Here is an 11,530-nt window from a genome sequence, read left to right on the forward strand (position 1 = left end):
TATGCCCACTCCTAGTCCACGCTCTCAAGAAAAAGATCATTGTTTTTATTATGATTATAATTATAATTATTAATTTTGTTTTCCTTTATATGTAAATAAAAATAGAAAAAACCTAAAATAATATTTCTATTATAAAGTGGGTAATTTCAATGTTCAACATTTTTGCTTATTTATATTCAAAAAATAGATTCGAATTCATAGCAAAAAAAAAAAAAAAAAAAAAAAAGGAAAATAGATTCGAATTATATGAATTCGATATATGAAATATAAAAGATATATGAAGCTCCAATCATAAAAATAAAAAGTAATGAGAAACGAATGTGGTGGCTAGTTGGTACAAGCACCAACATCCAAGGCTTATGACGGGGTTCCAAAAAAAAAAGTAATGACTTGTTGTAATATTAAAAAATATATATATATATATATAGATAGGATTTCGGTGGGAAAAAGGTTGAATAAAGGCGCCGAAGCCGTTGTGCTTACAGCTGGCCGTGTAATATACGTGCACGGTGCAGACATACATATATACAATTACCCCTAAAATTCACCTTCTTTGCTCTCTCTCTCTCTCTCTCTCTCTCTCACTCTCTCTCTACGAGTTGTTTCTCTGAAACTTCGACGGCAATGGCGACGCCAAGTAGGGACGCGATCCAGACTTACATGGCCATCACCGGCGCCTCCGAGTCGCTTGCTCTTCAAAAGCTGGAGGTTCACTTTTCACTCATCAACCTCGCATTTTCATTTGTGCTTTTTTTTTTTTTTTTTTTAACTTTCTTGCATCGCATTTTCTTCTTTTGGTTAAATTTCGCTGTCTTTTTCCAATCCCTACTGCATTTGTTTTCCTTTTCTTTTTTTCTTTTAACTTTATTTTATTTTATTTTTTTTGGGAGACAATGATGCTGTTTCTTTATTAGAAGCCTTTCGTTCTATTGTTGTTGCTCACAGATTGTTCGGTAACTGTGCTGTTTGTATCTATGCAACCATTTAATGCTAATTTTTGTTTATCTTATTTTTGGTTTGATTGTTCTTTATTGTTTTCAAGATTGGGAATCACTGTCACTGTTTTGTCTAGGGTTTTTGATGACATTTCGTTTAAAATTTTGATTTTAAAAGAAAATTGTGCGACGGTGATATAATAATGTAAAATGACCATGCACATTGCGCAAACAAGATCATATTTTTGGAAAAGAACAACTTATATGTAGGTTTTTTGAGTACAAAGTATCAATATTTATGCTTTTTTACTTGCCTTTGGAAATTGTCACAATTCTTTCTGCTGTAAGACTAATAAAAGTTGGTTAATTTTCGTCGAAGTGAAGTTAGAACTAGTAACGCTTGAGCAGAATATCTTGGTTGTTATTTACAAAAAGAAGAAGAAGAAGAAGAATCTTGGTTGTTTTTCTCGTTCTCTCTGTGTTAATTACAACCACATTCTTGAAGGAGAGTGTAGAGGTATAAGAGCAAAATGACGAGACCTATACGGTTCTGAAAAATTATATGGTTTTTGGATTCATGAAGTTCTGAAAAATATAGTTTATGCATGACATGCAATCAAAGTCTTGTGAATTAGATTATTCTCTGTTTATGTTACTTTTTTTCGCTTTCTCCATATTTGCTTATTAGTTTTCTTGTTGCTGAGTTGTTTATTATGTTTTGATTGATAAGCAGGAATACGGAGGCAACCTAAATGAAGCCGTTAATGCACACTTCGGTGGAGGAGACATGTAATCATATTGTCAGTTTATTTGATTCTTTCTATGTTTTTTTCTCATCAAGTGTCCAGTTTGCTTTTGGCAACTTGAAATTTGTATGACGTAACCTTTTATAGTCATGTCATTTCTTACTCTGACTACTGTTTTACTTTTGTGCTTTCAGTAGAAATCCAACATCTTCTTCCCCACGATATGATTCATTTAATATGAATAATCAGAGTCATTTAGGCCAAGGTGGACTTTTACCAATGCTGTCTGCTGTTAGAAGTTTCAAGCCTTCATTACTGCTTGACCCGAATTACAGGAGAGGCCTCTTTAATCAGATTGGTGCATTTGGGTTTCCTGCTCGTGCACCAGTACTTTCACAACCAGGAGAGGTCACAGGGATTCCTGTAGGATTCAATAGCAGAGATGAGGCGCTTCATCATTCAGGATCAAGGCCTAACATTGAGGATGTGACTGGGACTTCAATGCCTCACAGCCAGGGGATCCATAGGGATGCAGGGGTAGCTGAGTTGAACAGATCACATGCATACGCCAGTGATGTAGAGGAAGAAATGATCCAAGCTGCTATTAAGGCTTCAACAGAAGAGGCTGAAAAGGATTATCTGAATAAGCAATTTAGTGATTCCATGGTATAAGAAACATTCTTTGGTTTTTTCCCTGTCTTTCTTATGCTTACATGGAATAACATTATGATACATATATTGTTGTAGGAATTGTCTGATAATGGGCTTCCGAAAAGGCAATTTCACCAAGAAGATGAGGATTATGCTCAGGCAGTTTCATTGTCCCTGAAGGTTATAGAACTTGGTTTTACTGTATCAACTTAAGCTTTTCTCACCTGTTTTGTCCTTGATTTATTTTTAAATGAAAGGAGTGCAGACAGCAGAGCAAGAGGAAGCACTCCGTGAGAAGCAAGTGAAGTACTTCAATGAAGAACTGGGAATTGATGGTAGATGGAAGGTGTGTACCTTGTGTTATGTTATCCAAAGTCAAATACATATTATCATGCACAACACAGACCAAGGTAAATTCCTAACTGTATGGTAGATACACAGACACTGACATGTGCGATGTAGTGCCCATACGGCATCTACAAATAACATCACTGCACATGATCTTTAATGTGGGAACAGAAACAGCAGGCACCATTTTGTGTATGTGTAACCAATAAACTATATATTTTGTTTGAAGTTGGTCTAGGGAATTTAAGGTTTAACTGGAATATCTTTGGTTAATTTTAACTGATTTAGATGCAATTTTTGAGTTGATTGGGCATAAACCTACCTACAGTAGGTAAAAATTTGTTTGTTTTTATTTCACTTTTTTGACAAATATTCAATTTTAAATTAAAGCCTGGAAGTTTATCCCACAAAAATGGAGCTGGGAATGCAGAGCAGCAGCATGAATTGAGGCATGAGCCTAACTGCAGTGCTGGTAGTAGGGAAGCTTATCATTTTGACGAGGTATAATTGATTTGTCAATAATTTTTTTGAATTGGGCGATATATAAAAGAAATGACAGGTTTTCTAATAAAAAATATTTGTTTCCTTTCTCAATGAAGTGGGGTGGCATCTCTTCTAAAGAGCTTGATGAAGCAGTAATGCTTGAAAGTGCACTTTTTCATGAAAATTCTCAAGGAGCTTCGCATAGTGGTCCAGATAGAATTTCGGGACCTAATCACCAGCATGTACACCACCCTCAATCACCCTCTTTAGCAGCACGCCAAATGCTTAGAGAACAACAGGTTTGTTTCCTTTCAGATGTTATTTGTACAGATACTATTTTGCATCAATTGATTGGACAAGTTCTATCTGCAGGATAAAGAGTATCTTGCATCTTTGTTGCTCGACAAAGATAAAGAAAGGAGTGCTTATTGTGAAGCTGAAACTCATCACTCAAAAGAAGAGTCTAAGAGCACACTGCTTGATGAAGTGGTAGTATATCTTTTTGATATTGCAAAACTAAAGATCCCAATATTTGAAGAGAAATAATCCTTTGTTAAAAAATTATATTTGATTCCATTATGTGAAATTTGTGTTGTTTGGCTTTGCATTTGAAATGTTGGATCTTTGATATATATGATAAGTTATAGTTGAAAGAGTGGTGTTTTTATTATGATTGTAAAATCTAAGCCTATTTTAACTATTTTTTCTTTTAAATTGTCTAGTGTCCACAGGAATATGAGAGAAGGCTGGCTGCAAAAAAAGCTTCCCTTCCTTGCGAACCAGCTTCAGATGATGAGAATGCAGTGAATATTCTTGTCCGGATGCCGAATGGCAGTCGCATTGGCCGTCGGTTTCTCAAGTCTGATAAGCTTCAGGTAAAGGTCAGAAATGAGTTGAAGTTTGAATGCATTTTCTTTTGTATCAACTAACAAAGCTATTGTTTGTTTGCAGCTTGTTTTTGACTTCATAGATGTTGGTAGCTCAGTGAAAACAGGCACTTACAGAGTGGTAAGCTGTTTTCTTTATTCAATGCTTTTTGGGTTAGGATCTTGTGCACTGTTAATGGATATGCATATTGCTTCTCTTATCGGTGAACAGAAGGTTGGCTTGTTTTTATATATTTTCTTCTTCTCTTTTCACATAATTGCAAATAATTGGACTTCCTTGGGAGTTGGGAATAGCAGTAGTGTTTTCTGTTTAGTTTTGGCATGGGTTACACCTTGATAATCATAGTTGTTGGACATGATTCTGATGCACCTAGCTCTTTTTATATGTGAATTTAAGGTGGATCTGAGCAAGTGAGTTTGTTACTACTTCCTGATCATTAACCACTAATTTGATGATATTAGCTTCCATTTATACGAATATAGTTGATGTCAGATTGCATGCATCAATTGCATTGAATTTGTTTTACTACAATCTCATCTCTGTTTCGGTTAAGATAGTACAATCAAGTTGCTTTTTGATTTTGTATATCCAAGGCCAGTTAGGGCATCTCGATACCATTTAATACCAAGTTTTGTGCAAGATATTGCAGTCGTATATGCTTGTTATGTTATCCTTTGTGATTTCTTGTGTTTTTCCTCTTCTTGTGGTGGGAATGGTTACTACTGGTGCATGTTAGGGTTAGAACTTGAATTTAAAAACTATGATTTACAAGTAACATCTTAGCAATAATGTGATTAACTTATCATGGAAAATTACTTCCAAAAAAAAGAAAAAGAAAATAATAATAAAAATAAACTGCCATGAAGTGTTTTACCTGAAAAAGAAAATAATAATAAAAATAAACTGCCATGAAGTGTTTTACTTTCAGTAACTGGGTAATGTATTTCTTTTCTTATAATCTAGGGGCTGAATATACTCCATTGAATTGAAGTTTGATGTATTGGTTTGATTTTATAATTTTTCAATAATATGATATTTGTTGCTTATTTCCATGATTAGGCAAGGTCATACCCCAGGTATTCTTTCGGTGTAGATGACAGCTTATCAACTTTGGGTGAACTAGGCCTTACGAATAAACAAGAAGCCTTGTTTCTGGAATTGATATAGCCTTTTAACTCTCTCTAAGAGGTTGTATGTCTGATAATGCTCAAACCCAATGGAACTAGAACTTGTCAATTCAAGTGAGCATATGAAGTTGTGTATGTGATATTAGACTTTTTCAGCTTGGAAGATTAGTAGATATGAATGTTAATTTTGGTTTTTGTTATTGGTAACAAATACTCCTCTTCTTCTTTCCACTTCTTTTTTCCCCCTCAATAATTAATTTTAAAAAAAAAGGTCAAATCAGAGATATTGGCCATGATATAGATTGTATTAAACACACGAAATCTGATAATCTTTCATAAATTTTCTGTATGGACGATTTAGAATGCAATTGATACACGTTCAGTAAGTGAAGTCACAAAGAAAAAGTTTTGGTACATAGAGCGCCTCAAAAAATGCCTATCACAGATATTTCTTAAATCTATTCAATCGAGACATCCACAAGAAACGGGATGTATTTCTATATATGAAAAAATAAAATCAATTTTTTTGATAAAATAATTAACAAAAATATTTTATAAAAAAACAAAAGGAAAAAAAAAAAAAAAAAAGGGCAGTCTTCTAGATCTGTGAAATATTTTTGGTTGCTCCTTGACTATGGTTTGGTGATGGTGATGTCCAATACCTCTTGACTGCCAATAGTATCTTCTCTCTCTCATAGGGTCCATTCTCATGGTCTGCAATCCATGTATCATATTCCATTGCATTCATCATGCTCCTGATCTCCACCAAGAAATCTACATCATCCCTGAAAATTATACTTCCTTCTGGTCTTAAAATCCTATCCATCTCCAGTAGTATATCTTCCATTTTACACCTGCAGATTATATTATATAATTTTTAATACAAAATTCTAAGGGTAATTTTTAAAATTTCCACAATAGAAAATTGTGGGAATTGTAAAGTTTAATTGATATTACCTGTCTTTGTAGAGGCTAAAAACTGAATCAGAGTGAATGAAATCATAGGTTCTTGGGTAAGTAGACATAGCTTCACACCTGCAAGAAGACATTCTGGAGTCAGAAACTTTTTTTTTTTTTTTTTTTCCCCTCTCTGAGAGTCAGAAACTTATCTGTGATAAAAAGTTGGTTGTCTTGCCCAAATAAAAAAATCTTATCGATACAAGCAAGAATCTGATTCATTTGGAAGTTAGCAATAAAGTAGAGTATGTTTTAAAAAAGGTAAAACAGTTTTCATCCAAATATCTTATTTTACCTAGTGGGCAGTTGGTTTGGTTGAACGGTAGGATCTTATGTTGGATTTTTTTCAATTCCATTAAGGAATTAAAAGAAAATAGAAAATGAAAATGGAAGTTCTAATATTTCTATGAAAACGAAATTCAAATAATTAAATTTTCATAATCTAAACTTGAACAAATAAAAAAGTTTGTGAAATGAAAAAATGCATACCAATTTTGATAAGTTCCAATCAATCCCCTTTCATAAATGACACCAAGAGTGTTACTTTCGGCTTCCACAGGGACAATGTTCATAACCCAAACAGGATCATCAACCAAAGCAGCTGCAAATCCTCCCAAGAAAGAATTCATATCAAGCAAATTCCTATACCTCCCAGGCTCACCCAACTGATGGTCTACTTTTTTGTAATGTGCTACTCTCTGCTTCCATAACTCCGTGTTCTCTATGAAAATCTCTGCTGTGATTTCTTCCAAACTTCCACTACTAATCCTTGGAGGGATTGAATTTAGCCTCTCTGGCCATTTTGCCAATTCCCCACCTGCTATTTCCTTTATGTGGGCCACTTGAGGAAGTGGGGTCAAACAATCCTCCATTTTAGTGTACCTACACGCAAAGTAAAGCTGTTTTTTGGGGGTAGATCTTCAATTGGTAGAAAATATATTGAACTCATTTATTGACTTTCAGTACAAACTATGTTTTTAAAAATAAGATTTTTTGGCATTAAAAAATAAAATAAAATTAATTAGTAAAGCTTAAAGCTTCATCCAAGTGAAGCTAAGAAGGACTTGACTTCAGGAGAGAGCTTTGTTGGGACCCATAGGAAGGTATCTTTAACAACCAAAAAAGGGGTTACATAAAGAGAAAAAGAGCATCAAAAGAACAGCAGTTTAGGGTACAGTTGGGATTGATGGTTTAACTAACAGAGTGAGTATCAAAGAAATAGTATTGCACCTACTGTTCTCTAACTTTATCATCTAATCGGGTTTGGTATCACTGAAAAAAGTATTCTCTAGTGTTTGGAAGAATATGTTTTCTTATGCTTTTTGATATGCCACAAAAGTTACTTCAAGTTGCAGAAATCAAGATTATTGGCTAATGGAAAAAATAATTTATTCACAATCAAATAAGTTAATGTCCCTTTCATAACACATTCTTTTAATTTAACCCAAAAAAACTGACCATTATTAGTCCACCACTGAAGTAGTTGCATATGTTTTTGCTATTGAAATAGCTTTTGCTCAAAACTTTTTGGACCTTTTATATGGGATACATCACCACATAAGCAATGTTCCACTTTATCACTAATGGCAACAAATAACATTTCTTTAAAGAGAAAATTTGAGCTAAAACCTTGAAAGAAAGAAGTGAAAGAACACATCGAAAATCAAACATTACTTACCATGCTCTGTCTGGATCTTGAGCTTGACAAAATTGTGGCTTCTTGAAAACTTTCCTGTTGGCGATACAATGGAGATGATTAGTGGGTTTTTGCCAAATAGCAATATCATTCTTCTGCTTCAATTTTTTCCAGCATAGGCTTCTTGCTACTGTCTCAATCACAGATTGTTCAGCTTTGAGATCTTCTGGTGTTCTGTCCCAACCTTTCCAGTGATTCTCCCAGTTTATTGGTGGCCCAGATAGAATCCAGTAACCACCCGGACGTAAAATCCGATCAACTTCAATTAAGTAAAGCCCATCTGCATAATCAAATTACAAATGCACTTAGTCTCAAAGGAAAATAATTACAGTAATATGACAGCCTATGTAGTTTTCCAACTTTTATCTGCTATTTCATTATAAACCACATCAATATTATCTAATCTACCACAGTGATAAATAATATTTTTAAAAAAAGTGTGATGAAAAAGCTGAAACTAGGATGGATGGACGGGTAAATTACCAAACTTGCCCCAGGGAATGAGGCAGCGAGAGCAATGAGCCATGTCAAACGCCCTTGAAGGGTAAGGGAGTCTTTTGGAAGCAAGAATTCCAATCAAAGCAGGGACTCCTCTTTCAAGGGCAAATTGGACCTGAGCCTCATGTGTGTCTCTTGGAGCAAATGACACTGTTAAGATGTTCCTCGACAAAAGGTAGGCACCCCAACTTGCTACCTAAATTTATTGCAAATCATGAAAAATAACTTAATATAGGATTAACATAAAAAAAATGTAAATATTATGTGAAATTTAATACATATAATTAATATTTACTTGAACAATGATCTAGTTTGAATTCCCATATTTTTAAAAAAGAAGAAATAATTGACCATAATGCACCATTACATAAGAGAAAACATGATTAATGATCATTATAATAAGACACAAGAAATGTGGTTACCTAAGTGGTAGACATTAAAAATTCATTAATATCAAAATTAAAAATGAATTGTGAGATTTGTGCACATGAGTGGACAAAATAGTATCGCTTGGGACTGTCGCTGCAAAAAGTAAGAGAGATTGACTTAAGGACTAAGAGAGGTAAGTCAATTCCAAAGAGTTTATGCCATTATTGAGGGAAAGATTGATTGTAACCAAACTTATATCTTTCATTGAAAATAACTTCATCCTTTGATATTTTAATTAATTTCCAAACTACATTAATTACTAAAATTATGAAAAAGTACATTACAAGAATTGCTTTAACAAATAATAATTAATGCAAGTTTATTCCAAACAGAGACAAAAATATAGCGTCTTCTTCACCTTTATGAACCTTTACTTCAATTTGAAGAATGATAAAAGTTTGGTGAAGACTGGTTTCCGTTCATGTTTAACTGATTTTTTTTATTTGTTTCCTTCAAAAGGCAATTTCTTCATATTTTGGTTTTGCCTTTTGGGTTTGACAAAGAGATTTGAACTGCAAATCTAAGAGATAATGATGGATATTATAGATAGTATTTAATCATTTTTAAATTGGGTTACGACTTCTAACAAAAATGGCCAAATTTGAGATATATATATATATATATATATTTTTTTTTTTCCTCCATTCACCAATCACCAAGTATATACGTAGAAAAGGAAGTTAATGCTGCAGATTTCTTCTTTGGCACTTACCAATCCTTGCCTAAATTATTAAAAAATACATATAATTTTTTTCTCCAATTCTATAACAAATCCCACCTACTTATCTCTACCCAAAAATTCGGTGTAAATTCAAATTCAAAAATTAAAAAATAAAAGAACCCAAAGAGCCCGGTTCAACCTTTCTACACTATAGTTTCGATCGATTATTAACTTATTATTATCCCTAATTCTATACAAATAGATTTACGAAAAACTATATATATAAATTATATATATACAATATGAACCAGAAAGCGGTTCCATGAGCTAACCGGATGGCCCGGTTCAATTCCATTTTTGCCAACAAGACGAATTCGAAGAAATATAAGGGAAAGAAAAATGTTACCTACCCCACAACCAGTATCAATGGCGGTTCTTATAGACCCATCACTCAGATTGATCAGCTTTCCGATATCGTCGATATACTTATCGGCGCCTTTGGGAAACATGGTTCCGCCGCCCGGGAACCTGAACCGGTCCTTGTCGAACCGGACCCAATTCTGCTTCTTCTTCTCCACTGTTAACTCCTTGTGCGGCACGTTTGCAAACCAAACCGACTCCCTACTCTCCGGCCACCGGAACGGCACTCTATACCCGTTCGGAGCTGGAATTCGACACCTCAAAACCTCGCCGGCCTCCGGGCAATGCCTCTCTCTGTAAACCAACTTTTCCCTATCGAACTTCAACGACCTCCGGGCGTCCTCGCACGGCGTGTACTCGCTCAGCTCTGGCGAACAAGCGGGAAAGTGGTGCTGACTCGCCGCCACGCCGGGTGGGTCCTGCTCCTGGTGGTGGGCAGCGAAGTCGAGGTGGACGGTGGTGGTCACCGCCACCGTCGACGTCGCCGGCGCCATCGAGTTTGTCTGGGTCGCCAGCGAGCACGATAAGCCGCTGCCGGTGAGGGAATGGGAGGTGGTTCGGGTGAAGGAGCGGGAGGAGTGTTGCCAAATTCCGGCGAGGTAGCAGAGCGAACAGAGGACTGAGGCCAGGGTCATGCAGTAGAGATTGGCTGATAATCTTTTGGATTTGAATGAGAAACTAAAAGGGTTTGAAAAAGCCATTGTTGTCTTCAAAGTTCAAACCCAGAGAGAAGAAGAAGAAGAAGAAGATATACGCATAAAGAGGTTGTATCTATAGGTGTTATATATACATATTTCAATTACATATATATTAATTTAATATATAATATATATGTATGTATGTATATATTGAAAGTGAGGTTTTCAACTTTCAAGGTTGATATGGATGAATTATATATATATATATATATACAAAGATGGGGTTGATGTGTAATTGGCTTGGCTTTTAGGAGATAGGGAAGGAGACGAGTGGGGCTCACGCTCCCACGCGCCGGGACTCGTGAAGGAGTTCAATACTTCAAAAATTGTTGAAGACAAAAGAAAACGGACTTTCTTTTCTCTTCTGTTTCAAGACTCTTGTGTTTGTGTTTTATAGAACATTTTTTGCTTTCCATATTTTGTTTTTTTTTTTTAATGAGAAATTTATTAATTCAATAAATTTGTTTTTTTCAACCACAATTTTGTTTGTTTTTCATAAATGGAATGTAATTAAATCATTACCCTTTTTTTGAATCTTTATTTTGGGCATTCCTGTGTGATAAAAATTTTTTAATTTTCGGAACCTTAATTAAGGGGTTGCGGAGGATTCGATCTCCTAATTAAACGAGTATAGATAGTATTTATTGTAATTTAATAATATGTACACGTTGTTGGAATATTTATTACAGTGCATTGTAAGCAAAAGATCACCTCTTAATGTATAGTGTATAATGCTGTGTAATTACCAATTAATATATAAATAATACCCACTAAAGTGTTTTTTTTTTTTATTATCCAAAAAAAATCAGTTTTTTTTTTTTTTGAACAAATGAGTTTAATTGGTTGGTACATAGATGTGATTAGATTATTATTTAGGATTGGATATGACTGAATTGAAGTTGATAAAACTCATTCTAACAAACCATACACATCCACAAATTGAAAATACTTAAAGGACCACATTTTTTTAGCTAAATTTCTTTTAGCACACAG

At 34.5% G+C, this 11,530-nt stretch overlaps 2 protein-coding genes across 4 annotated transcripts; one reads left to right on the plus strand and one right to left on the minus strand.

Moving 5' to 3' along the window:
• Window positions 1-446: 446 nt before the first annotated feature.
• Window positions 447-5,409, plus strand: LOC107433439 (plant UBX domain-containing protein 8). Of its 3 annotated transcripts, none has more exons than XM_048476765.2 (11): window positions 447-708; window positions 1,669-1,724; window positions 1,876-2,347; window positions 2,429-2,512; window positions 2,598-2,678; window positions 3,071-3,181; window positions 3,280-3,462; window positions 3,536-3,652; window positions 3,895-4,038; window positions 4,115-4,171; window positions 5,111-5,409. In XM_048476765.2, the coding sequence occupies exons 1-11, from the start codon at window positions 625-627 to the stop codon at window positions 5,216-5,218; spliced, it is 1,497 nt and encodes a 498-aa protein (XP_048332722.1). In that variant the 5' UTR covers window positions 447-624; the 3' UTR covers window positions 5,219-5,409. The 3 variants fall into 3 exon arrangements, with proteins under 3 accessions (XP_048332722.1, XP_048332721.1, XP_048332720.1); XM_048476764.2 differs by having other exon boundaries at window positions 448-708; window positions 1,879-2,347; window positions 3,886-4,038; XM_048476763.2 differs by having other exon boundaries at window positions 449-708; window positions 3,886-4,038.
• Window positions 5,410-5,596: 187 nt separating this feature from the next.
• LOC107433438 (probable methyltransferase PMT16) lies at window positions 5,597-10,953 on the minus strand. The gene is made up of 6 exons (XM_060815614.1): window positions 9,826-10,953; window positions 8,315-8,521; window positions 7,814-8,111; window positions 6,625-7,017; window positions 6,136-6,213; window positions 5,597-6,032 (listed from the first exon to the last, which is right to left on the minus strand). Exons 1-6 carry the CDS (start codon window positions 10,538-10,540, stop codon window positions 5,777-5,779), a joined length of 1,947 nt encoding a protein of 648 aa, XP_060671597.1. The 5' UTR covers window positions 10,541-10,953; the 3' UTR covers window positions 5,597-5,776.
• Window positions 10,954-11,530: the final 577 nt, after the last annotated feature.

The sequence above is a fragment of the Ziziphus jujuba genome, chromosome 3 (genome assembly GCF_031755915.1).
Source record: "Ziziphus jujuba cultivar Dongzao chromosome 3, ASM3175591v1".
NCBI lineage: Eukaryota > Viridiplantae > Streptophyta > Magnoliopsida > Rosales > Rhamnaceae > Ziziphus > Ziziphus jujuba.